The sequence below is a fragment of the Hyla sarda genome, chromosome 1, assembly GCF_029499605.1.
Source record: "Hyla sarda isolate aHylSar1 chromosome 1, aHylSar1.hap1, whole genome shotgun sequence".
Classification (NCBI taxonomy): domain Eukaryota; kingdom Metazoa; phylum Chordata; class Amphibia; order Anura; family Hylidae; genus Hyla; species Hyla sarda.
This window is the reverse complement of record NC_079189.1, coordinates 166,522,705-166,549,993: the sequence shown is the minus strand read 5'-3', so window position 1 is coordinate 166,549,993 and position 27,289 is coordinate 166,522,705. Positions and strand designations below refer to the sequence as shown.

Genomic DNA, 27,289 nt, shown 5'->3' with positions numbered 1-27,289 from the left:
CATATCCCTAGTTCGTTGACATATTTTAGAGGATTACTAAGACCAAGCAATATACAAAATGGACTTTTGGGGCAGCAAATACTAATTAACATAGTTATACCTCAATGATCACCTACTCATTGCTTATAGACATTCTGGAATAGGCTTGGCGGCTCATGTCTGCACCTCAGCCAAGCATTAAAAAGTTGACTGGCCTGTTTTGGGTCATGTGACCGAATGTTCCAGAAGGGGCAGCACTTGGTTTCTTAGTGCACTCCCACTGTTTTCTTCTTCAAATTTCCGAGTTCAATTGGGGGCCAAAATTCTGTACGGAATAGGGGTGGATTACTCGCGGAAATGACAAAATCCTGCCTGCAAACAAAAATTAGTTTATTCATAGTTAATTCTATGTAAACCCTGTTTTTTTTTTTTTCAAGAAAATATTCTTAGACGGAAAAAATTGTGTCACATTATGGCTGAATGTGCTGAAGTGGAAACTGGAATCTGTAACACCACGTAAATTGATTTCTATGTTTTTTCTGCTAATTAGATCGAAAACTAGTTGTGAAAAGTTTTAAAAGCAAAATGTGATCACATGAAAAAGAGTGTTGTTTCTAGGTTAACCTTAAAGAGGATTATGAAAACAATGTTAATATTGTTAATATATTATGATTATAGAAACTGGTATTTAAATGTATTGCAATGTGATATAGTCAAACAAAACTAGGATTGTTCATTTTCTTTTGTATAAAGGTTTTACTGGACTGATACTGATATATTAAGTGCACAACTTTTATTTGTGACTATGTGCTGTGGCAATAGGAAGAAGACTACTCCTCTGTATCTCTGATTTACACACAGACCAAAGATAATGGTGCAATAATTTAAAGATGTGGGATATTTGTACCTATCGTTCTTCATAGTAATTTAGGCTCCTTTCACACTAAAGGTATCATCCTGCTTTTTTACTGCTGTTATTTTAAAATAACAGATGTAAAAATGTGGATTCAATAATTAGTAATAACTGATAACTGATGACCATCATCTGTTATTTTTAATGGCTTTTTCTTAAAAAAATCTGATGTTGGTCATCCGTTATTACCAGTTATATCTGTTTTTTGAGTCAGGTTTTTAACCCTTTTTTAATCTCTTCCTACCTGTCACAAACTTGTTTTTGTCCTCCAACTCCGCCTCCCATAAACATCCAAAGGTATAAAAGGCTGCTGCCGCTAAGGACCGACACCAATCTGATTGCAAGAGATTGAGAAGGAGAGTGCTGTCTCGCCTTCCTAGTGATGTGTGCCAGAAGAATAAGGAGAAGATGCCAAGTAGAGGAGGGACGTCGCCGTTGATTCTGGACCCACCCGATTACAGCAGCCCGCATGACTCGTAGGGTACATAGTCAACTGTACGTCGAGCTCTGTCAGCACCCTGTAAAGTTTGTCAACAATTTGCGGATGTTGGTAGCCAGTTTTGATGAGCTTCTTCAGCGAGTAGCAGGAAGAATTCAATGCCAGGACACCCATCTCCGTCGGAGCATCTCTCCAGAGGAACGCCTCATTGTTACCTTGAGGTATGTCGCCATGTTCCTTTTCTGTACTATTTTCAGCTATGGTTTTGCATGAAAAACTAAATCTGTGTTTTGTTATTACAGGTTCCTGGCCACTGGAGAGAGTTTTTCATCACTCCACTTTCATTTTCGGCTTGGACTTTCCACCATTTCTGGAATTGTGCGGACCACCTGCGAGGCCCTGTGGAATTGCCCTCTTAAAGATTATCTACCACGTTCTTCTGCAGAACAATGGCTGGTCATCGCAAGTTTTGGCAGATCACACAGTTCCCCAACTGTGTCGGAGCGGTTGATGGAACACACATCAGGATCCAGAAACCGCCAAACACCGGGTCGGAGTTCTAAAATTATAAGGGATATACTTGTCTACCATCCTTATGGCCATTGCGGATGCCGAGTACAAATTTATTGCTGTGGACATCGGGTCATATAGAAGAACCAACGAATCCCGTGTTTTCATGTGCTCTGCCATGGGGAGAAGGATCTACTCTGGTGTGATGGGACTTCCTAGGCCCTTTCCTGGGACTGATAGACCTCCAATGCCATTTGTGTTTGTTGGCGATGAGGCCTTCCAGATGTGTGCTCACTTGCTGAAGCCAGATGTGCCAGATGTGTGCCAACATGCTCAACCACTGCCAAAGGATCTACAATTACAGACTGTCACATGCCAGATGTTTTGTAGAGTGTGTCTTTAACATTTTGACATCAAGATGGCAGATCTTTACTCGGCAGATCCAATATTCCTCAGCTGCTGTGGATCAAGTGGTGAAGGCAGCAGTTGTTCTACACAACTACATCCTTACCAAGGAGCCTCTCCGCACTGATCAGGATGAAGAGGAATCAACTCTACCTGGACTGCAGGATGCACCTAGACAATCAATTGCAGCGGTCATGCAGATGAGAGACAGTTTTTCAGAATTTTTCTCGACCGAACCTGGTAGGGTGGAATGGCAAGATCGCATGATCTGAACTTCAAGAACTGATTTTTGCTTTGTCCAATGCATCTTGTCTCCTTTTAGGATCATGTATGTTAATTCCTATGTTGTGTAATTTGCGGTCAGGACAGGGGAGGAGAAGTTTGCAGACTGATGTGTCAAAAGCACACTCCGGTCTTCAAGCTTCACCTCCCCTGTCCTGAAAGCAAGGCCCTCATGTTGATGTTTTTTCACTGTATTGCGGCCAGGACATGGGAGGTGAAGCTTGCAGACTGGTGTTTCAAAAGCACACGCCAGTCTACAAGCTTCACCTATCCTGACAGCAAGCCCCTCATACTTAACTAAGGTTCTATAAAATAATTTGAGAGAAGACATAGTAGTGAAACAAAAAATGTGTTTATTATAAAGTTGTACATTTTTTTTTCTAAAAACGTATTTAAGAAAATATTTCTTCTTTTTTTAAGTTAATAGAATGCGGCCATTTGTGTTGGCCTACATTTTGTGGGGCTGGGGATGGCGGCTTGGGAAGGAATCTGTGGAATATGAAAATTACTGAGTAAAGGGTGTAATAGAGGTGGGAAGACTAGATGGGAGAGGGAAATTGGGGGTGTTTAGAAGTGGTGGAATGGGTAGGTTGGTCCCCCTGGGGCAGCATTTGGCCAATACTATGGGGAGGTGCATGGATTTGGCCCAAAAGCTGGGATGGTCCCAGGCAGTAGGACATGGACTGGGATTGGGCATATGAAGGAGAGGGGTCATAGAAACGGGGAGAGGATTGGGAACGATGACGGGCTTATGAAGGGTGAGATGATAGGGTATGGTAGCGGCCATGGAAACGGGTAGTGGACCTGGAAGGGGATCTGGAGCAGTGAGGGGCATAAGAATGGGGAGGGGACGAGGCTGGGTGAGTAGAATTTCTTCTTAAGCAGATAGACAGTCTCCATGTGGAAGTCCCACTGCTGCTCAAGGGTCAGTTTCTCCGTCATGGGTGCCAGGCTTTGGAGAAACAGAAGGCAGTCAGAAGGGTGACCAGTTGACGGCCCTGCCCCCGCCTGCCGTAACTGGCAAATGTCCTCCCTTAAGCCTGCTACTGTTTCAGCCAAACTCACCATGCCATCCCTAGTCACTATGATGAGTTCTTCCATAGTCCCATGGCGCTTCCTACCAGAACTCAACGGATGGGCCAGATCTCCAAATGATCTAGTGATCCCTTGGCGAACTGGTCGATCCAATGAGGCTGGTAGGGGAGAATAATCTTGCCCTTGATCAGCAGTACTGGGGGTGGCACTGGGGGCAGAGGAGGTGCAGGCGGCTGCAGACGAGACACTTGAAGTGGTATTAAAGGGAAAAAAGGGGAAAAAATTGATTAAGCATTGATGCTAAAAAAGAAAAAAAATGTACCCTACAAAAATGAAAATTTACTTACGGCCGCATGTCTGCACACTTTTTAAGAAAGTCTAGTGGTCTTGCATACTTGTATTTCTTCTTTTTTTCACCGGAGCCACTGGGTAAGGACCCCTCCTTTTTCAGGTCCTTCGTATGCCTGTCTCGGATACTGTGCCACTTTGTTTTTGTTTATTTTTCTGGGAAAAAAAAAAGAAAAAATTGTATACACACACCACAAATCTTGTGAATAATGATTTGAAAATAAATAAAAATCTACCTATTGCTTCTTTTAGATAAAAAAAGAGAGGTCCTCCCAGGTGGGACACATGCTGGCATACACTTCATCCCATAGAGCCTTGCTGTAGGTCTTATCGGCATACAGGGGGTGGGATGCATCCCAAATAGCAGGTCGTTCCTGGATCAACGATAAAAACTGGTTGCTAGGGGCAACAACAAAATGAAACATAAGTACATATCAATCTACATTTTCATATATTAACCAACCAAAAACAAAATATACAAATACTCACATGACCGAGTCCTGCACATTTCTTAGGGGCTGCTGCAATCTTGGCACAGAAATGGGTCGCGGTATAGAAAGCATTTGGAAGGTTTCAGGAAATCTACTATAATAAAAGGGAAGATACAAAGGTTTGGACAATAAGTGTCCAACAGAGGTGACAATACTTACCGTTTCAGGCTCTATGGGTGGTGTATCCTGGGAGGCCTCTGGCATATTACTTGATTCCTCCTCTACCTCCACCATTTGGATGTTCACTAACTCTTCAGACTGATTGAAAACAAAAAAAAAAGTTTAAAAAAAGGTGAACTATGCTTGGGGTTTATCCTACGTATCGGGGTTATCCTATGTGTGAGAAAGTAATACTCACAGATGAGCTTTGGCTAGACGTGTCCTCTTCCTCCTCTGTCTCATAATGGACGATTTTCTGCTGGAAAAAAAGACATTATGATATTAACCCCTTAAGGACTGAGCCCTTTTTCACCTTAAGAACTGAGCCCTTTTTTGCAATTCTGCCCACTGTCACTTTATGCATTAATAACTCTGGGATACTTTTACCGATTATTCTGATTCCAAGATAGTTTTTTCGTGACATATTCTACTTTAACACAGTGGTAAATTTTCATTGTTACTTGCATCCTTTCTTGGTGAAAAATCCCAAAATTTCATGAAAATTTTGAAAATGTAGCATCTTTCTAACTTTGAAACTCTCTGCTTGTAAGGAAAATGGATATTCCAAATATATTATATATTGATTCACATATACAATATGTCTACTTTATATTTGCATCATAAAGTTTACATGATTTTACTTTTGGAAAACATCAGTGGGCTTCAAAGTTCAGTACCAATTTTCCAATTTTTCACAACATTTTCAAAATCAGAATTTTTCAGGGACCAGTTCAGTTTTGAAGTGTATTTGAGGGGTCTTCATATTAGAAATACTCCATAAATTACCCCATTATAAAAACTGCACCACCCAAAGTATTCAAAATGACATTCAGAAAGTGTGTTAACCCTTTAGGTGTTTCACAGGAATAGCAGCAAGGTGAAAAATCTTCATTTTTCACACTCACATGTTCTTGTAGACCCAGTTTTTGAAATTTTACTAGGGGTAAAAGGAGAAAAAGCCCCCAAAATGTGTAACCCAATTTCTCTCAAGTAAGGAAATACCTCATATGTGGATGTCAAGTGCCTTGTGGGTGCACTACAAGGTTTAGAAGGGAAGGAGTGAAATGGTTTTTGGGGGGCATGTCACATTTAGGAAGCCCCTATGGTGCCAGAACAGCAAAAAAAAAAAAAAAAAAAACATGGCATGCTATTTTGGAAACTACACCCCTCAAGGAATGTAACAAGGGGTCCGCTGAGCCTTAACACCTCACAGGTGTTTGATGACTTTTTGTTAAAGTCGGATGTGTAAATATTTTTTTTGTTTTCACTAAAATGCTGGTTTTCCCCCATATTTTACATTTTTACAAGGGGTTATAGGAGAAAATGCCCCCCAAAATTTGTAACCCCATCTCTTCTGAGTACCTTCTGAAATACCCCATGTGTGGACGTCAAGTGCACTGCGGGTGCACTACAATGCTCAGAAGAGAAGAAGTCGCATTTGGCTTTTGGAAAGCAAATTTAGCTGAAATGGTTTTTGGGGGGCAAGTCGCATTTAGGAAGCCCCTATGGTGCCAGAACAGCGAAAAAAAACACATGTCATACTATTTTGGAAACTACACCCCTCAAGGAATGTAACAAGGGGTACATCTAGCCTTAAGACCCCACCGGTGTTTGACAAATTTCCGCTAAAGTTGGACGTGAAAATGAAAAATTAGATTTTTTTTCACTTTGATTTTTTTTTTCACTTTTTCATTTTCCCAAGGGGTAATTGGAGAAAAAGCCTCCCAAAATATGTAACCCCATTTATTCTGATTATGGAAATACCCCATATGTGGATGTAAAGTTTACATAGCCCCCCGTGTTACAAAGCCCCCCCCCCCCCCCGTGGTGCCAGAACAGTGGACCCCCCACACGTGATCCCATTTTGGAAACTACACCCCTCACAGAATTTAATAAGGGGTGCAGTGAACATTTACACCCCACTGGCATTTGACAGATCTTTGGAACAGTTGGCTGTACAAATGAAAAATTTAATTTTTCATTTTCACGGACCACTGTTCCAAAAATCTGTCAGACACCTATGGGGTGTAAATGCTCACTGTACGCCTTATTAAATTACATGAGGGGTGTAGTTTCTAAAATGGGGTCACATGTGGGGGGGGGGGGGTCCATTCTTCTGGCACTATGGGGGCTTTGTAAACACACATGGCCTTCAATTTCGGACACATTCTCTCTCCAAAAGCCCAATGGTGCTCGTTCTCTTCTGAGCATTGTAGTTCGCTCGCAGATCACTTTACATCCACCTATGGGGTATGTTCTTACTAAGAAGAAATGGGGCTACAAATGTTTGGGGGGCTTTTTTCCTATTCTCCCTTGTGAAATGGAAAAATTTAGGGTAACACCAGCATTTTAGTGAAATTTTTATTTTTTTCATTTTCACATCCAAATTTAACGAAAATTTGTCAAACACCTGTGGGGTGTTAAGGCTCACTATACCCCTTGTTACATTCCGTGAGAGGTGTAATTTCCAAAATGAGGTCACATGTGGGTATTTATTGTTTTGCGTTTGTCAGAACCGCTGTAAAATCAGCCACTCCTGTGCAAATCACCAATTTAGACCTCAAAATGTACATAGTGAGCTCTAACTTCATAGCCTTGTTGCGCGTCCTCAGAGCATTTTACGCCCACATATGGGGTATTTCCGTATTCAAGAGAAATTGCTTTTACCGCCTTTGAAAATTGAAAGTATGGGGCAACACCAGCATGTTAGTGTAAAGATTTTTTTTTTTTGTTTTACACTAACATGCTGGTGTAGACCCAAACTTTACCTTTCCATAAGGGGTAAAAGGAGAAAAAGCCCCCCAAAAATTGTAATGCAATTTCTCCCGAGTATGGAGATACCCCATATGGGGCCCTACACTGTTTCCTTGAAATACGACAGGGCTCCAAAGCGAGAGAGTGCCATGCGCATTTGAGGCCTAAATTGGGGATTTGAATCCGCCACAAAAATGCCCTACGGCAGTGTTTCCCAAACAGGGTGTCTCCAGCTATTGCAAAACTCTCAGCATGCCTGGACAGTCAGTGGCTGTCCGGCAATACTGTGAGTTGTTGTTTTTCAACAGCTGGAGGCTTACAAGGCCTTACAAGACTTTTTATTTATTTATTTTTTTTATTGGGGGGGGGGGTACTGTGTAGGCTTATGTGTATATGTAGTGTTTTACTTTTTATTTTGTGTTGTGTGGTGTTTTTAGGGTACATTCACACGGGCGGGTTTACAGTGAGTTAGAGCTGCGGCTGAAAATTTGCCACATCTCAAACTCGCAGCAGAACTCGCTGTAAACCCACCCGTGTGAATGTACCCTGTACATTTGCTGCAGCTCAAACTTGCAGCCGGATACTTACTGTAAACCTCCGCCCATGTGAGTGTACCCTGTACATTCACATTGGGGGGGGGAACATCCAGCTGTTGCAAAACTACAACTCCCAGCATGCACTGACAGACCATACATGCTGGGAGTTGTATTTATGCAACAACTGGAGGCGCATTGGTTGCGAAAAACTGAGTTTGTTTCTTAACTCTCTGTTTCGCAACCAGTGGGCCTCCAGCTGTTGCAAAACTAGAACTCCCAGAATGTACAGTCTCTCAGTGCATGCTGGGAGTTGTATTTTTGAAACAGCTGGAGGCACACTGGTTGCGAAACACTGAGTTAGGATACAAACACTGTTTCACAACCAATGTGTCTCCAGATGTTGCAAAACTGCAACAATCAGCATGCATTGACAGTCGAAGGGCATGCTGAGAGTTGTAGTTTTGCAACAGCTGGAGGCACACTGCTACAACTCCCAGCATGCCCTTTGGTAGTCTGTGCATGTTGGGAGTTGTAGTTATGCAACAGCTGGATGCTCACTTTTTCATAGAAAAAAAATGTGCCTCCAGCTGTTGCATAACTACAACCCCCAGCATGCACAGACTACCAAAGGGCGTGCTGGGAGTTGTAGTTGAAACTCCAGCTGTTGCAAAACTACAACTCCCAGCATGCCCTTTGGCTTTGCATGCTGAGAGTTTTTGCTAAGCAACAGCAGGAGGTGAACAGACCTCACCTCCTGCTGTATCTTGCCACCGGGATCGTCACCGCTGCTGCCACCGATCCTGCTACTCCTGTCGCTGCCACCGATCCTGAGGGAACCCCCGCTGGACCAGGGCAAGGTAGGAGACCCCCGCTGGCCCTGATCGCCGCCATCATCGCCGCCTCGATCGCAGCCCAGCAGGGTTGTGATTGGTTGGCCGTTCAGACCGATCAGTCACATGATCGTGAGGCGGCACCCATGCCACCTCACTCCTGCTGGGTAAGGGTGAATGGGGCTGTCTTGGACAGCCCCATTTACCCTTTTTTTTCCTGGTCACTAGAGACCCGATTGACCTGGAATAGTCGCATATCGACGATCTGAATTGACTGGTGTTTTGCGTTTCAGGACCTCCCTGGGCGATATGCCGGGATGACTGCTGATAGATATCAGCAGTCATCCAATTCCGATCACCGCGTCCGGAGACGTGGTGATCCAGGAAAGCTGTGCTCTAAATGTACGGCGCTGTGCGCTAAGTACTTCTTAGCAGCGCCATACATTTACGGCGCATGTCCTTAAGGGGTTAAAACATGTTCTGCAGGATCAATGGGTAAACAGCACCCCACCTACTATGGCAATCCAGTTCTGAGAGAGTGGAAGAATACCAGTTCTTGGTACTGGACAGATAGCAAAGTAGAGGGGGGGGGGTGGTGTTGTTTACAATTTGGGGACATTTTCACAAGCACTTGTAATGTCATCAAAACTCACCTGCTTTTTTTTGTTTCTTCTTTTGGGCCTGAGCCTTTTTTTTCCTTTTGAAGACATGTTCTTCAATCTATAAATGAGAAAAAGTGCAAGAAATCAGTGATTATATATAAATGCATTGCAGAAATAAACAGTTTGCGAAGTGGCGGCCACATGGCGGGTGAGACACTTGCGCAAATTGGCAATACGCGGCCCAGCATGACCCAGGAATAAAGATGGAAAGATTTTTACTGCCTATGAGAAGTGTACCTTTCTTCTATGAATCATTGTCCAAGTTGTAATACCACACACCACAACTTGAGGACAGGCATCGGGTTGTTTTTGGAAGAAATTAGCTCTGTTTTTCTATTCCTGGAAAACCCCTTTAAGGGGTTTTCCAGGATTTAATTTTATTTGACTATGCTACAGGGGCTGTAAAGTTAGTGTAGTTCATAATATAGTGTCTGTACCTGAGTGTGACAGTTTTCTCACAATTCTTCTCTGATTTTCACCCCAATATTTATTTTTAACAGTATTCAAAATTGTCTTAGATTTTTCCCAGGTTGCAATGCGGCCGAGACCTGACTTGACTGATATACTTTGTTATCTACCTGTTCGGAGCTTAGCAGGACCTGCGGTTCACGTCATGAGATTAGAACTCTATAGTTTTGCTACAGGACCTTTGGAGGTTCCCGTGACGTATGCACATACAATGCACTGTAAAGGTGAGTGACAGTCGTTACGGACCAATCCAAAATGGCCAGCCCCTGCCCATATAAGGGACCTGCACCATCTTGATCTCTCTCTTGAGTTGCTGACTCTGGGAGAGGTAGGACCTCCGCAGTTTACAAGACTATTTACAAGGCCAAAGCCTTGCGGCCTCGGCCTCTAACATAGTGGATAGATTAAGCAATTCCCCGCTACTCAGCGCAAGATCACTGGACCTAATTACTCCCCTAATCCAGCGGATCTCTGCAATACAATCATTCAGAAGCTAAATTGGGCTTATCTGATCCCAACCGACTGTCAATCGCTGCCAAGCTATATGTAAAGAGACTATGTTACTTGGACTGTTACTATTATTACATGCACAGAAATTCCTCGGTAAAAGTTCCTGCAAGTTTTCCGTTAACAGCGGTTGTGGACAATCCTTTATTTCTGCATCACCTATTGCTCTTGGGAAGGCTGGCAATAGGCCTATCAGGAAACACAGCATTTAACCCACACCCTGGCGTCACGAGTGACAAGGGTTAGCAGCACCCTAAATACCCTACACTCCCACAAGACAGCGTCCTCTCATTCGCCACCACAAACTATTTTTGGTGTAGCACGAACAGGATTCGGGTGTGTGCCTACTGCTGTTGCCACTAGTGAAGTTGTACTCCCCCCCCCCCCCCCCCCAGAAAGTATCGAACTTTATTCATGTGTCGCAGACTGCATTATCGTGTACAAGAGCGGTGCGTGTGGTGTAACTTGCAAGGGGGCCACTCGAAAAGTAAGGGGGGGAGGCGAAAATTCAAGTGCAGCAAGAATGTGTAAGCTGCGAAACTAATTCATGCTACGATCCTCTGGTCCAGTCAGCATGGGAGGAGTTAACCTGCTACCAGAGAAGCGCTCGAAAAAGGCCCGCGCTGCGCCACGTCCCGCCCCTGGGTATGGCTGCCAAGTTGCTGTGTCGCAGCCAAAAGGGAACTTGGAGACACAAGAGTTGTTTCTGGGAGGACAGGAAATCGAGTCTGCACCGATGACGTCCTTACTGCCGGCCGCCATTTTGGGGAAGCCCACTATAAAAGACACCACGCACAGCGACCTCTTCAGTCTGCACAGGGAGCCGGAGAGTACAGACATGGCGGAGAGCAGCGTTTCACGTGCTGACTTGCTGACCATCTGCAGCGGTTGTCATTAGATGAAGAGGGGGCCTGCAATCTTCCCCCACTGCCTGATGATGACGACGATTGGCCAGACACACCTCCAGCGGAGAGCGCAGGGACACCTGGAGGTGCATCGCTGGTGAGATTGTCCCCTCACCACAAAACTTGGGGCTCGTGGGCCAAAATCCCATCGGAGGAGTCTGCAGTGAGTACCCCGCCAGAGGCGGCCTATTCTTCCTCCTCCAGCCCTGAAGCTAAAATACCGCTATCTACTTTGCCAAATGCACGACTGTGCTCACCAGATTTGCCCCAATGGATCTTTGGGGATGAGCCGGGCCTTATTGAGTATATGCACGCGGTTCTACAACCCATACCTGGGAAGCCACTCCCACCAATTCCAGCCGCACAAATGGAAAGGGCCCGTCAAGAAGCCGAGCTGGCTGAACTGATGGATAAACTAAAGGCCCGACACAAAGAACTGTATGCCCCTAAGCATGTGCATTTGCCTCCTGAAGAAAGAATTCGCTACCAGGAGAATACTAAAGAAATGGAAGCTTTATTCATCCGCAAATGGGACCATCCCCGAGAAGGGGAGGAGCCTCTAGAACGACGAAGAGCAACTGTGGCCAAGTTCAACAAGGTCAGAGGTTATGGGACACTCTTAGATTGCCACACAGGGCAAACCATCCTGTGTGGCAGTACAGAGGCCATATCTTCATAAAAAGTTCTACTCCTTGGAGGTGGGTGAAATTGTGGAGTACACCCCCGTCCAGAGCCGGCGTGGAGAATGGGCTGCAGCGGTCACAAGACCAACAGCCCCAACACAGCTTCCCTTCAAATACATTCCGTCTACAGATTGGGAATCGGATCCCTTCAACCTGAGGCCGAAATGGTCTGTTCCTGATGCCTCCACCAATGTACTCAAGGAGGAGGAGCCTCTCAAACATCAATCATCTTCTGTGTACAGTAAAGTGCCAAGTCCTGCTCAAGTTCAAGAAAGTAAGCCTAAATTGTGGGCACCAAAGACCGTACCTAAACCCTCTCAGAGCAATGAGAGTTTGTCTGTTCCAGAGGTACCAACGTACGTACCTAGGCCCTCTCGGAGCAATGAGAGTTTGCCTCCTGCACAGGTACCAACCTATGTACCAAGGCCCTCTTCTGATATGGAGAGTTTGCCTGCTTCCAGGGTACCGACGAAAGTGTTTTGCCCCATTCCTGATATGGAGATGGTGCTAAAACCCTATGTACCAACTGTGATCCCGGCCAATAAGCCTCTGGTCACTTTGAATCCTACTGTTGCCCATTCTACTCTCACCAATGTGGTGTGGGAGAGTTACATTAACTCCTCGCCTGCCTTAGATGTTGGCAGATATAGAGGATCTACAAGAGGCACAAGAAGATTCAGAAGAAATGTATTTTGAAGGACTATAAAGTAATGTTTATTGCTTTTCTATGCTAATCACTTTTGTTTTACAGTAACAAAGTTCAAGACATGTGCCTAGCAGTACTGTGCTAAGATTGTTCCAGTTTCAAGTTCAGCAACGTAACCATCAAGCTTTGTGCCTGACCAACAGGTCAAGAGACTCCTAGCCAGTAGGAGATTCGTAAGTTTTATGCCCGGTTGATTGTGGTAAAACCGTGTTTCCCATAGACTCCTAGTGTAGGTGGACTGCAGATCCTTACACGTCCGTTCTATGTACATAACCCTATATTTATAGGACTCTCGCCAAAAGGCTTGTATAATAAAATTGTATATGGTTCCTGTACACCGGAAAAATTGCTTCGTGTCTGTGTACATAAAAAGTAAGTAAAGGTTGTACACGGCAAATTTTCCGCTATATGCCCGTGTACACCAAAAACTAAAATGTAAATAACTCTTGTACACATGTACATATAAAGGTCTAGAAATGCTAAAAGGTATTTTTAGTAGTTACTCAATGGGTGACTCTCTTGGCTCCTCCGAGAGTGACATTGTTTCTAGTCGCCAATCGCTAGCACCTGTCTCAACAAAATAACAGGGTAACTTACCCTTAAGTAAGGGGGTTTGTGGTGTCCCGATACCGTATTTTATACGTTACCTGTATTGAGATCCCCATAGTCAGAGTCCCTAGGATATCGGGGTCCCTCTTGTGTAGTTTTCCCCTTGTCACCTCCTACTTAGTTAATGACTATATAGCAGTTCTATTAAATATAACTATAAGTATAGAAATATAGATGTATATACTTTGTTATCTACCTGTTTGGAGTGTAGCAGGACCTGCGGGTCACGTAATGAGATTAGAACTCTATGGTTTTGCTACAGGACCTTTGGAGGTTCCCGTGACATATGCACACACAATGCACTGTAACGGTGAGTGACAGTCATTACAGACCAATCCAAAATGGCCGGCCCCTGCCTATATAAGGGACCTGCGCCATCTTGATCTCTCTCTTGGGTTGCTGACTCTGGAAGAGGTAGGACCTCCGCATATTACAAGACAATTTACTAGGCCAAAGCCTTGCGGCCTAGGCCTAAAGCATAGCGGACATACTAAGCAATTCCCCGCTACTCATCGCAAGATCACTGGACCTAATTACTCCCCTAAATCCAGCAGATCTCTGCAATACAATCATTCAGAAGCTAAATTGGGCTTATCTGATCCCGACCGACTGTCAATCACTGCCAAGCTATATGTAAAGAGACTATGTTACTTGGACTGTTACTATTATTACATGCACAGAAATTCCTCAGTAAAAGTTCCTGCAAGTTTTCAGTTAACAGCGGTTGTGGACAATTCTTTATTTCTGCATCACCTATTGCTCTTGGGAAGGGTGGCAATAGGCCTATAGGTGTATCCCACCACTTCTGCCATCTGCTGAGATGGTGGCGATACATAGATGATGTCTTCCTCATTTGGACAGGTACTTTTTGAACCTAATTAATTTGCACATTCAATTTACATTAACAACTTCATTTGATTCTTTAAAATTTTTGAATACACTGGTAACTGTCAAACAAGGAAAATTAGAAACAGATCTATGTATTAAACAACTGACAGTAATTCCTGTTTGAGATATGATAGTCATCATCCCCATTCCATCATTAAATCGTTGCTTACCAGCCAAATGCTACGCGCTCGGCGCATTATCAGTTTGGAAGACAAGGTTGAACCGGCATTAACTAAAATGATGAATAATTTCAGGAGAAGAGGTTAGCCGAGAAAGTTACTACAATGGAGTAAAACGCAGGTACAATCTTTAAAAAGGGAGGAGTTGTAGCAACCAAAACAAAAGAAAGATATGTCCAGAATAGCATTTGTATCAACCTATGGGCAATATTCTGGGGCTATAGCAAATATTCTTAACAAACATTGGGCTATTTTACAGGACTCTCTTCCCAACATTTCCGAATTCCATGACAAACCCCTTATGTCCTACAGACGCCCACGTAATCTAAGGGACAGGTTAGTAAAGACAGACGTGTCCCTGAACAAGGTGGGAGGAACACAGAAATACTTAACAGTGGCCAACAAGGGGTCATACCCCTGCAGAAGCTGCATTAATTGTGAATATATGGATAAAGGCCCAAGTTTTAAACATCCTATGACGGGGAGGGAGTACGGGATCAGGTTTTACCTGAACTGCGTCTCCACGTTCAACATTTACGTACTTACTTGCCCATGCCAACTTAAATATGTTGGAGAGACCACTCTCGAGTTTAGGACACCGCTAAACCAACATAGATACAGGATTAGAAAAAACGCCTTGACCTGTCTGTATTAAAACATTTTTGTGAGGCAGGTCACGGGGAAAAGGATCTTAGATGCAAAATAATTGACCACATTCCTATGCCCAAGAGGGGAGGGGACAAAGTAAGTTTGCTAAAAATGCGAGAATTATATTGGATTCATGAATTAGGAACATTAAAACCCAGAGGCCTCAATGTCGCGTTTACTATCACTCCTGGGGTTAATAAACTTAGTTAAGACATTTACTGTAAATGCCCCCTCATGTGCCTTCTACGTTTTCTATACTAATTAACAGAGTATAATTCAATGGATTATAAAGTCTCTATCATTGTTTTTGTTTATACTTTTAGATCAAGCAGCAGACTGAGAATTTTCTACACTCACCTCCAGCGAAATATTAATTTTATATTTTTTACCATCAAATTTTTATTCATATTATGTATACTGCCTATGGGCATCTTTCCCCCTCTGTAATATGGCCGCCGCAAGCGCTTTCTAGTTACTGCGCATGCGCTAACGCTCCGGTCACATGACATGGGTGATCAGATGCGCCATTGGTCAGATTGTTTCCAAGCCAACGTAGTATGCTTTGGCACACATGGAGATGCCGTAATGGCGGTTGATGGCGGGTGAGTGTGACGCTTCTCTTTCTAAATTGTTTTTAATTAAATCTGCATTGCTCTCACATGATTTGGGTTTTACCATTGTATGAATCATTATGTATATGAAACTTGAAAAAAGTAAATCGGCACCTTATGTATGGCTCCGGATGCCCTGTACGCTATGAATCACTGTTTATATTATGTAAATATTATTGATGTGTTACTGTATCACAACTTTTAACACTAATTATATTGAATTGGATTGATGAATTGATTAAGCTTTTCACCATATAAATAAGTGGCACTTTGTATCTGATGTATGCTTGAAAAAGCCGGTGTGAGACCAGTGAAACGTTGTATTACTTGCTGCTATGGGATAATAAACCACCGTTTTGAACAAATTTGGAGTGCTGCGGAACCTCTTTTCCTGTATCTAACAAGACAGACTGGGACTGTACTGACAGCACCCACCGTACCGCTATACCTTTGGGTTGTGCTGCTTATCACTAATTTGGAGTATCGCTTGGTGGGAGAGAGATCAATCTGCAACTAATGCAACAGCTGTAGGCACCCTGATTGAAAACCACAGGTCTTTTGAATGGATGCAGCTCATTTATGTTTCAATGGGTGGGGTGGCTTATGTGTGGGAGGGAGGAAAATGGAATTATGGGATTTATAGTCAAAAAAAGAAAACTGAAACAGGAAAAAACTGTTCACAAAAAGCTAGCCACAGTATTATGGTAATCTCACAACATAGCCATTTATCCCCAAGACAAGTGCATATCCTTCCTAAGCATGTCCATGCCAGGTACGCACTAAAATCACCTTATATCACCATATATATTTTTGTATTTTATTATTATTATAATTACATTTTTCTATTACTAATTACGAACTTTATTTACTGTTAATTTTGGTTTTTGGGAAAAAGCTCCACAGTTCAATCAACACTAAAACTTTAATTTATTTCTTCAACATTTTTATACATTCAATTGCTTCTTGATGGTCTATTCACACGTACAGTATTCTGCGCAGATTTGATGCGCAGGATTTTCTGCTGCAGATTTCAATGTAAACTGAATGACTGAACACAGCTTGAAATCCTGCGCATTAAATCTGTGCAGAATACTGTATGTGTGAATAGACCCTTAATGAACAAACTGAGAAATATATTCCTCCCCCTTTATTTTTGAATATAGATAGGAATAGAAATCCCAAAAGAGGCATATTTTCATATATGCATGGATAAAAAAAAGAGTTCAATGTATAACTTATTCTGGGTCCAATTCTTGTTGATGTGTGTCTTGTGTGATGACCCTCAGTCAATAAGCATGACACTTCTGAATAAACACAATACTCTATTTCAGGATTTTTATTTATTTTTTATGACCTTGAGTTAAGATTTATTGAAAAAAGGATTGGTGTATACCAGGGGTCCTCAAACTTTTTAAACGGGGGGCCAGTTCACGGTCCCTCAGACCGTTGGAGGGCCGGACTATAGATAGCAAAACATGAATAAATTCCTATGCACACTTATATATCTTATTAGTGGACTACCACTTTAAGTACACAGCACAGTTCCCCCCACATTAGGTTGTAGTTCCCCCACATTAGGGTTGGCAATAAAGTTCCCCCACATTAGGGTTGGCAATACAGTTCCCCCACATTAGGTGCAGTACAATTCCCCCACATTAGGTGCAGTACAATTCCCCCACATTAGGTTGGCAGTATAGTCCCCCACATTAGGTAGTAGTTCCCCTACATTAGGTTGTAGTTCCCCCCCACATTAGGTGCAGTATAGTTCACCCACATTAGGTTGTAGTTCCCCCACATTAGGTGCAATATAGTCCCCTACATTAGGCTTGCAGTATGTTCCCCCACATTAGGTGCAATATAGTCCCCCACATTCGGTGCAGTATAGTTCTCCCACATTAGGTGCAATTTAGTCCCCCACATTACGTTGGCAGTATAGTCCCCAATATTAGATGCAATATAGTCCCCCACATTACGTTGGCAGTATGTTCCCCCACATTAGGTGCAACATAGTCCCCCACATTACGTTGGCAGTATAGTCCCCCAACATTAGGTGCAATATAGTCCCCCACATTAGGCTTGCAGTATGTTCCCCCACATTAGGTGCAATATAGTCCCCCACATTAGGCTGGCAGTACAGTCCCCCCACATTAGGTGCAATATAGTCCCCCACATTAGGCTGGCAGTATAGTTCCCCCACATTAGGTGCAATATAGTCCCCCCACATTAGGTGCAGTGTAGTTCTCCCACATTAGGTGCAATATAGTCCCCCACATTACGTTGGCAGTATAGTCCCCCACATTAGGTGCAATATAGTCCCCCACATTAGGCTGGCATTATAGTTCCCCACATTAGGTGCAATATAGTCCCCCACATTACGTTGGCAGTATGTTCCCCCACATTAGGTGCAATATAGTCCCCACATTAGGCTGGCAGTATAGTTCCCCAACATTAGGTGCAATATAGTCCACCCACATTACGTTGGCAGTATGTTCCCCCACATTAGGTGCAGTATGGTTCCTCCACATTAGGTGCAGTATAGTTCCTCCACATAAGGTGCAGTATAGTTCCTCCACATTAGGTGCAGTATAGTTCCTCCACATTAGGTGCAGTATAGTTCCTCCACATTAGGTGCAGTATAGTCCCCCACATTAGGTGCTGTATAGCTCCCCACAATAGGTGCAGTATAGTTCCCCCACATTAGGTGCAGTATAGTTCCCCCACATTAGGTGCAGTATAGTTCCCCCACATTAGGTGCAGTATAGTCCCCCACATTAGGTGCAGTATAGTCCCCCACATTAGGTGCAGTATAGTCCCCCACATTAGGTGCAGTATAGTTCCCCCACATTAGGTGCAGTATAGTTCCCCCACATTAGGTGCAGTATAGTCCCCCACATTAGGTGCAGTATAGTTCCCCACATTAGGTGCAGTATAGTCCCCCACATTAGGCTGGATGTATAGTCCCCCAAATTACGTTGGCAGTATAGTTCCCCCACAGGCATACAGCCTCCAGCCATAAAATATGGCTGGAGGCTGTATGCCTGTGTACTGCCCCATTTCAGTGTTCCGACCACCGCTCCGGCCATAGCAGGACCGTAGGATCGGTGGTCAGAACACCGAAGGGACGCGCCGCTGGTAAACACTTACCTACTACCAGCGCGCGCTTCTACTCTGCTCCGCGCTCGGTTGCCATGGGCGCACGCATGCGACGTCAGTGACGTCGCTGCGTGCGCCTGCTCCCAGCGGTCCCCGCGTTTTTAAAGTAAACGCGGGCCGCAGGGAGTTCACAGAGGCATCCTTGTGTTCCGAAAGCATCTTTCAAAACACCCGGCGGGCCGGGTAAATGCGCTCCGCGGGCCGCATGTGGCCCGCGGGCCGTAGTTTGAGGACCCCTGGTGTATACCGTTTACAGCCAGAGAGAAAACTACTGGTGTTTTATCTTTGTACAATTAGTAGTTAAAGATTGTGCAGTATCACAGGGTCCTTGTGGTAGTTCTATGTAAATAAATATTGTGATAAAGTGGCAGGGAAAGGGTGCATTTCCTTGATTCACGCTGGAATCCTTCACCTGGAAGCTAAGTAATTAGGCAGCAGAGAGGGAAGGCCTTCAAAAGGAGGAAACTCAGTCTAATCTGGGCTCTCCCTTGGAAACAGTAAGCTGGCTGTTAGGGGGTGAGACACACGGGCCCTGTTGAGGAAACACACATCAGGAGCTGTGAGTGGTCCAAGTTTGGGTGTGAACTGTGAGTAAACAGGTTGCAGGGGCACATGTTATGCTGGCTGAGGGTAGCTCACAAGTTGGTAGACAGGGCATGCTGAGAGTTATAGTCAGTGACCAGATGGTCTAGGACTTCATTTTGTTTTTATTCCTGTTTATGTTTTGTTTTACCTGCAACCTGTGTAAATAAAGCTGGCCGAGGTGCCAGGCTTGTATGCTGAACTGTTGTCTGACGAGTTATTGCAAGGAAACGTGTCCCGTGGCAAGTGACCAGGACAATCCCAGAGCTATCCCCGAGGACGGTTCCTCACAATATATATATATATATATATATATATATATATATATATAATATACATACATACATATGGTCCCTCCTGGCGGTCAAGGGGAGGTGTGCGTGGCCATCAGGTTCTGCACCTCCCTGCAAAAACTCTGGATACTCCTGCATGGGCAGGGTACTGACCGTTAACGGCTTTGCAGGCAGATAGTTTGGCTAACGCCAAGGGGGATGCCAGGAGCATTTGTGGTACCTTAGTAGCTTCGGCAAAAAGGAACCTGGAACCTCAGTTGCCTTTTGGTATGGAGGCGAAGGGTAAGGTTTGTTGAGGGCCTCTCTCCTGTCGGAAAAGCGCTTGTGATAGACTTCATCCTTTATGCTCTTTTTATTGTGTAACACGCTATGCACTTTTTCTTGCACTTTGGGTGATTCTAGAGCACGTTCCTTGGCTCTTAGATAAAAGCGCTTTCTGCAGATGGGTCATCCTACCTTCTGGGGAGAAGTGTGGCTTTGCATAAAATCCTGATCAGTTTCTGAGATTTCGTAACTGGAGCTAAAGCTGATATCCAGGGAATATGATTAATTACTTTGCATATTCCCTTTCCTAGAAAGCTTGTGCTAATGGCTTATTTTGAATCTCAATGCACCAGAAGTGGTGCCTCTTTGAATCTACATGCACAAGAAGAGGAATACGTATCCCTTTGACCTAGTCATCAAGCTTCTCACTAGCCAGACAAAATTCATAAAAAGTTCATATTGAATTAGTCCATACCCTACGCCAAGATGCAATTAAGGGATGCTAGATTGCCACTTTTATTTTCTACCAAGTCTGCTGGAGCCAAGTCCATCTGGCTTGATGCATGCATCTCCTCTGAATAGGAGGAGTGCTCATAACACTGAGCAATGCTATGCAGTTGCATAGCTTTGTTTAGTATTAGCAATCTAATGATTGTTTACAATAGTTTCCTATGGGGATATAAAAAGAGTAAAATATACATAAAAGTCCCTCCCCTAATAAAAATTTAAATCACTTTTCTTTTCCCATTTTACTATTAAAAATGTAAAAAAAAAGAAACATTTAATACACATGGTACACACAAAAACTACAAATCCAGAGTAGAAGCAAATCCCCATAGCAAACCTCTACTGCTCCAGACAGTTTCTGACATGGACAGAGGTGGCAGCAGAGAGCAGTGTGGTCAGATTTTAAAGAACTACACAACTTCGTGTAGAGCATAGAGCAGCTGATTATTACTGGAAGGGTTAAGATTTTTAAATAGAAGTAATTTACAGAACTATGATTTTCTGTGGGTCAGACTAGTGATCACATGGCCCAGGTACAGTAATGAACTGCAAAGATGCAGCTGTCCTGGAATAAATTGGCTCTGTAGGGCTAGTATTGATTGTGCACCATATGGGGAAACAACAAACCCGGAGTGCCTCTTTAATAGCTTAGGGCAACCAATGACTGGCAGAGCAATCAGATGTTTAGCTTGCCTTGGCAATTGAAGAGCCCTGGAGTCAGTATGTGCACCCTATACTGATAATATTGATAGGGATGCCCAAGCTGTGGAAGATCAGTTACATTAACTTTACATTTACATTAACATTTGTTTAAGTAAACTCACAGCAAATTTTCTGCAAAAACATCTGAAAATCATTCGATTCACCTGAATGGAGTTTTTTTTTTTTGGCAGCACTTACATGGATTTCTGTAAGTTTAAAGGGGTACTATGCTGGAATACTATTTAATTTTTTATTTTAGTTTTTAAATCAACTGGTGGCAAAAAGTTTAACAGATTTGTAAATTACTTCTATAAAAAAAAATCTTAATCCTTCCAGTACTTATCAGCTGCTATATGCTACAGAGGAAGTTGAGTAGTTCTTTCCAGTCTGACCACAGTGCTCTCTGCTGAAATCTCTGTCCATGTTAGGAACTGTCCGGAGCAGGAGAGATTTTCTATGGGAATTTGCTTCTACTTAGTACAGTTCCTGACACAGACAGAGGTGTCAGCAGAGAGCACTGTGGTCAGACAGAAAATAAATACTCAGCTTCCTCTGAAGCATACAGCAGCTGATAAGTACTGGAAGGATTAAGATAATTTAATAGAAGTAATTTACAAATCTGTTTACATTTCTGGAGCCAGTTAATATGAAAAATAGATGTTTTCCACAGTACCCCTTTAACACAGTCGCAGAGGTTTCTGCAGAATTTCTGCTGTGTGTGAATATATCCATAGATTGCACCTATTTAGTGACTGTTGTGGCAATGTTGCAATGGAATTTGTATCTCCATGACCCAGAAAAAATTGCCTGGATCTGAAATCTTTGTGTAATAAAAATTTGAATGGTTTTTATTATAATTCTGAATTATTAGTGACAAGTCCAATTTTCTGGCAGAAGCTCTGTAACGGAGGATATTAGCCAGTATAAAAATAAACTGGTTCCTAAACCAGTACTATTGGACCTTAAGTAAGCTTCTAAATTACTATTCTCACTGTGGCAATTATCACTACTTGTGGATATTTTTTCAACACTTTTAATTAGTTAACACTGAAGGTGGCTGTGTTCTATTATCTAAGAGGGCTATTTAACAAACTCTAAATCCCAACATTTAGCAAAAACACCCCTTAAGAGTAAAAGTGTTCTTATCATACAGCACTAAGGGAAAATAACACATCTCTATTCCGCTAAATTAATTAGAGACAGCTTACAACAGTATCTAGGAATAAATGCTTTGTAAGCATCTAACATCAAGATGTAGGGGAAATGTTCATAAGTGATATATAATATTACACTGTATTATATCATATTACCGCATTATATTTTTCTTTTCTTAGTAAAAATTAGTTTATGAAATGTGCTATAAGGAAGAAGAATGGATTTACATCAAATCTACCCAGCATGTACATTTTTTAGTCTGTACTGGAACATAAACATAACCAGGATTTCCTGCAATGTTTAGTTGCACCTGAAGATACACATCAAAGGACTCCGCGACACCTTTGCTGTGTAGCTTTGACAGATTCTTTGTGACGTGAACTCCCATGTTAAAAATATGTTTACCGAGTAGTATGCTTCATATTTTTACCGGATCCTGCTCTATGGGACACCACAGAGGTCTGCATTATTTCATCCAGCAGAAAAGGCAAATTTCAACAAAACCCACCTGCCCAGAGGGCAAAAATTACACTTTTTTGGCCTCCATTTGGTGATTAAGGTTTAAAAATACATTTGCTGTATGTGACGGGAGATTTCTTGTTGTGTAAAAAGAGCCTTATTGTAAAGCAATAAAGCAATAATTTTGCCACTGTTAAAAACTGCTGTTGAAAAGTTTTATGCGGTTACGGTGTGGTTTTTGACCATGCATTTGCATTTGTTCAAATTTCTAATGCTGAACTTGTAATATCGCAATTATGAACTTTTCTTTTAATTATGAATTATTATTTTTTTGCAGTTGTGGAAGCTTTTTTCCTTAATTCTGAAAAGGAGCAGTATCTTGAAGTTGAACTTGGCCCGTAAGTTCTCAATTTCTACTAAAAAAAATATAATGCAGTATGTGTTAGTGGATTGTACCCAGTCACATTCTGAAAACTTTAATTGTTGTGGTGTAGTCACACAGGGCATTAATTTTGCAAGAGAGACACATCACAATTAGACTGCTTGTATTTAAAAAATTATAATTTGCATTAGTTATTTTCCTGCACTCTGATATTAAGATCTGGATTGTGGCTGTTGTTATAGTCGCTAAAACCATTACATAATGTAACTTTAATTTGATTCTAATTATTTTTTACTGTCCATAGAAGACAATGGACATATTTCTTTTATTTTTGCAATTTTCATTACCTTAACTGAAGTGCAGTATTATTATTATTTTTTTAAATCAATTTAAAAGCCTCTCAATTATATTCATATTATTTAACCCCTTAAGGACGCAGCCCTTTTTCACCTTAAGAACTGAGCAACTCTTTTTCGCAACTCTGACCACCGTCACTTTGCGAATTAATAACGCGAAAACGCTTTTACCGAATATTCTGATTCTGAGATTTTTTTTTCGTGACATATTCTACTTTATTTTGGTGGTAAATTTTCGGCGTTACTTGCATCCTTTTTTGGTGAAAAATCCCCAAATTTCATGAAAATGTTGCATTTTTCTAACTTTGAAGCTCTCTACTTCTAAGGAAAATAGATATTCACAATAAATGTTATTTTTCTTCACAAATACAATGTGTCCACTTTATGTTGGCATCATAAAATGGACATATTTTTGCTTTTTGAAAAAATTAGAGGGCTTCAAAGTAGAGCAGCAATTTTCAAAAATGTCATGAAAATTGCTAAATCTGAAGGGACAGATGTTACAGAACTACAACTCCCAGCATGCCTGGGCAGTCTAGGCATGCTGAGAGTTGTAGTTTGGCAACATCTGGAGGGCTACCGTTTGGGCACCACTGTAACAGTGGTTTCCAAACTGTGACCCTCCAGATGTTGCAAAACTACAACTCCCAGCATGCCCAGACAGCCTTTGGCTGTCTGGGCATGCTGGGAGTTGCAGTTTGGCCTTCCTAGTGGTTGCCACAGTAAAGATCGTTTTACTTTCACTTTCAATTCCCCCCAGCCCCCCCCCCCCCACCGTCGATTCCCTACCGTCGATTCCCTACCTGAGCAAGTATCCAGCAGGCTCCAGCGAAGATCCCGGGTCCCCAGGCATCTTCTCCTGCAGGTACGGCCTCCATCTTCTTCCCAGATCCCCTCGACATCCAGGGGCGGGCAGAACGGGAGGTTGCCATGGCAACCCCCTGTCCTCCGCTGCCATTGGTCAGAACTCCGTTCTGACTTATGGCAGGGGATAGGAGGAGATCGCAGCTCTGCGACCTCACTCCTATCCCTTAGGCTGATCAGGGCTGTTGCTGACAACTCCGATCAGCCCTATTTTCCAGGTGATCGGGTCACCAGAGACCCGATCAGCCCGGAATTGGAGAAAATTGCATGTCTGAATTGACATGCGATTTTCTCCGATCGCCGACATGGGGGGGGGGGGGGGGCGTTTCAACAGGCATCCGGCTCCAGTCCCCAACCGTCTAGCGGTGGGGACCGGATTTCCCACGGGCGTATGGATACGCCCTGTGTCCTTAAGGACTCGGAATGCAGGGCGTGTCCTGTGTCCTGAAGAGGTTAATTTCTCTGCTCAGCCAACTACCAGAAGCATCCAATGTATTCTGTACAAAGAGGGAAAGAGAGGAAAAAGAGTGAAATTTTTTTTTTCCTGCTGTCAGGTAATAATACTACAGTTTATCTTGAGAGGAACATTTACAACTCTGCCATCATTACAACACTTCTTGCAGCGTGGAGTTATCAGACCACTGCTGTTTTTTTGTAACCCACCAAATACAACATTTGCTATTTAAAGGAGTACTCCCGTGGAAAACTTTTTTTAAATCAACTTGTGCCAGAAAGTTAAACAGATTTGTAAATTACTTATATTAAAAAATCTTAATCCTTCCAGAACTTATTAGCTGCTGAATACTACAGAGGAAATGGTTTTCTTTTTGGAACACAGAGCTCTCTGCTGACATCTTTGTCTATTTTAAGAACTGTCCAGAGAAGGAGAAAATCCCCATAGCAAATATATGCTGCTCTGGACAATTCCTAAAATGGACAGCGATGTCAGCAGAGAGCACTGTGGTCATGATGTCAGCCGAGAGCTCTGTGTTCCAAAAAGAAAACCATTTCCTCTGTAGTATTCAGCAGCTAATAAGTACTGGAAAGATTAAGATTTTTTAATAGAAGTAATTTACAAATCTAGAAGAAAAGTGAAGAAGCCAGCGGTATGATAAACTTCACCTTTTATTGTATTCCAAGATAAAACTTTGACATGGACGTCTCAAATCACAAACGATAAAACCTCCTGGATAAGCCACATGACACATATCGGGTCATGTGACCCTTCATCAGATGCATGATGAAGGATCACATGACCTGAAACGCATTGTGTTGCTTATCCAGGAGGTTTTACCGTTTGTGATTTGAGACGTCCATGTCAAAGTTTTATCTTGGAATGCAATGAAAGGTGAAGTTAATCACCAGGAGGATCGGGTGAGCTGACATCCCTTGTATTCATACATTAACTAATTTACAAATCTGTTTAACTTTCTGGCACCAGTTGATTTAAAAAAAAAGTTTTCCACAGTAGTACCTCTGGTGAGAAACTCTGTGGAAAGCCTTGTGGGGTGTAGGTTAGTTGGAGTGTTGCTGTTCTAGATACTGAAAGGGCGCTGTTAACCCTTGTCAGTCGTGACGCCAGGGTGAGGGTTAAAACTCTGTAGTGATCCTGGGCCTATCGCCACCCTTCCCAAGAGCGATAGGTGAGTGTGAAATAAATAGATTGTCCACAGCAGTGCTAAACTTAAAACTTGCGGAATCTTTACTGAAGATTTTGTGTATTTGCAATAATGGTAACAGTCCAAATAACAGAGTCTATTGAAACAGCACAGCAGTGATTGACAGATGCTTAGGACCGGAGAGTTCGCTTTAGCTTTAGAGGATTGTATTTGCATAGATCCACTGGATTTAGGGGTTTGATTAGGTCCGGAGATCTTGCTGAGGTAGCAGGGAATTGTATGAACTATCCGTCTCTAGCGCAGGCTAAAGCCGCAAGGCTTAGGCCTAGTAATTTGTCTTGTAAGCTGCGGAGGTCCTATCTCATGCAGAGTCAGCAACCCAAGAGAGCGATCAAGATGGCGCAGCTCCCTTATATGGGCAGGGGCTGGCCGGTTTGGATTGGTCCAATCAGCTGTCACTCACCGTTACATTGCATTGTGGATGATCACATGTCATGAGAACCACCAAAGGTCCTTCAGCAAACCATAGAGTTCTGAAACAAGTCACATGACCCGCAGGCTCTGAGACGCAAACAAGGTAGGAATCTTTAATAGACATATTTACATATTTATTTACATAAATATTAACTAACTATGGGGTGACGAGGGGCTAGCTAAGGTAGAGGACCCCCACTGTTCCTAGGGACTCTGTCTTTGGGGACCTCACCACAACGTAACGTATGAAATACGGTACCAGGACACCACATACCCCTTTAAGCACAGTTAAGGTTATGGGGGAAAGTGACAAGGTAATATTACTAAACTGGTAGAGGACCAGAAGCATTGTCACAAGTATTTAGTTTCTTTCAAATAACAATAGGTGGGGGTACACCTATGAATGCCTACAAAAAGACCCAACGTTCCAATATGCCACAGAACTGGAAGAACTTTGTACAAAAGCACTGGAGGAACAGATTTTAACAAAAGAGGAGTTAGATTTTATACAGAGTACAGAGCAAAGACTTCCACTATTCTATTGTCTCCCGAAGGTACATAAACACCCTACAGAACCTCCCGGGAGACCCATTGTATCAGGTATACAATCCCTCACTTCTAATCTGTCCCAATATGTGGACAGATTTCTACAGCCATATGTGAAGAATGTTAAATCCTACTTAAAAGATACAACAGACACCATAAAGCTAGTAGAAGATCTACGCTGGGAAGAAGGCTGTAAATTGGTGACCCTAGACGTGAGCTCATTATACACATGCATTGACCACGAACAAGGCAGTTTTTAACATTCTATCAGAGAAAGAAGATGTCACCAGTCCAAATTGGTTTTTTAACAGAAAACATTATGTATATTTTAAACCACAATTATTTTTATTTTAACAGCAAATTTTATCGACAAAAAATTGGGACCG

General features: G+C 42.7%; 1 protein-coding gene across 11 annotated transcripts in view; it reads left to right on the top strand.

Annotated features, from left to right (window-relative positions):
* Nucleotides 1-27,289, top strand: part of C1H4orf33 (chromosome 1 C4orf33 homolog) — a 297,289-nt gene that overhangs the window by 145,321 nt on the left and 124,679 nt on the right. For all 11 annotated transcript variants that reach the window (XR_008890867.1, XR_008890868.1, XR_008890866.1 and 8 more), the window contains exon 3: nt 23,000-23,060. Coding sequence is in view for 8 of the 11 variants with exons in the window: in XM_056563541.1 (XP_056419516.1) it covers nt 23,000-23,060 (61 nt within the window). In the remaining 3 variants the exon portion in view is untranslated. The remainder of the gene's footprint in view (nt 1-22,999; nt 23,061-27,289) is intronic.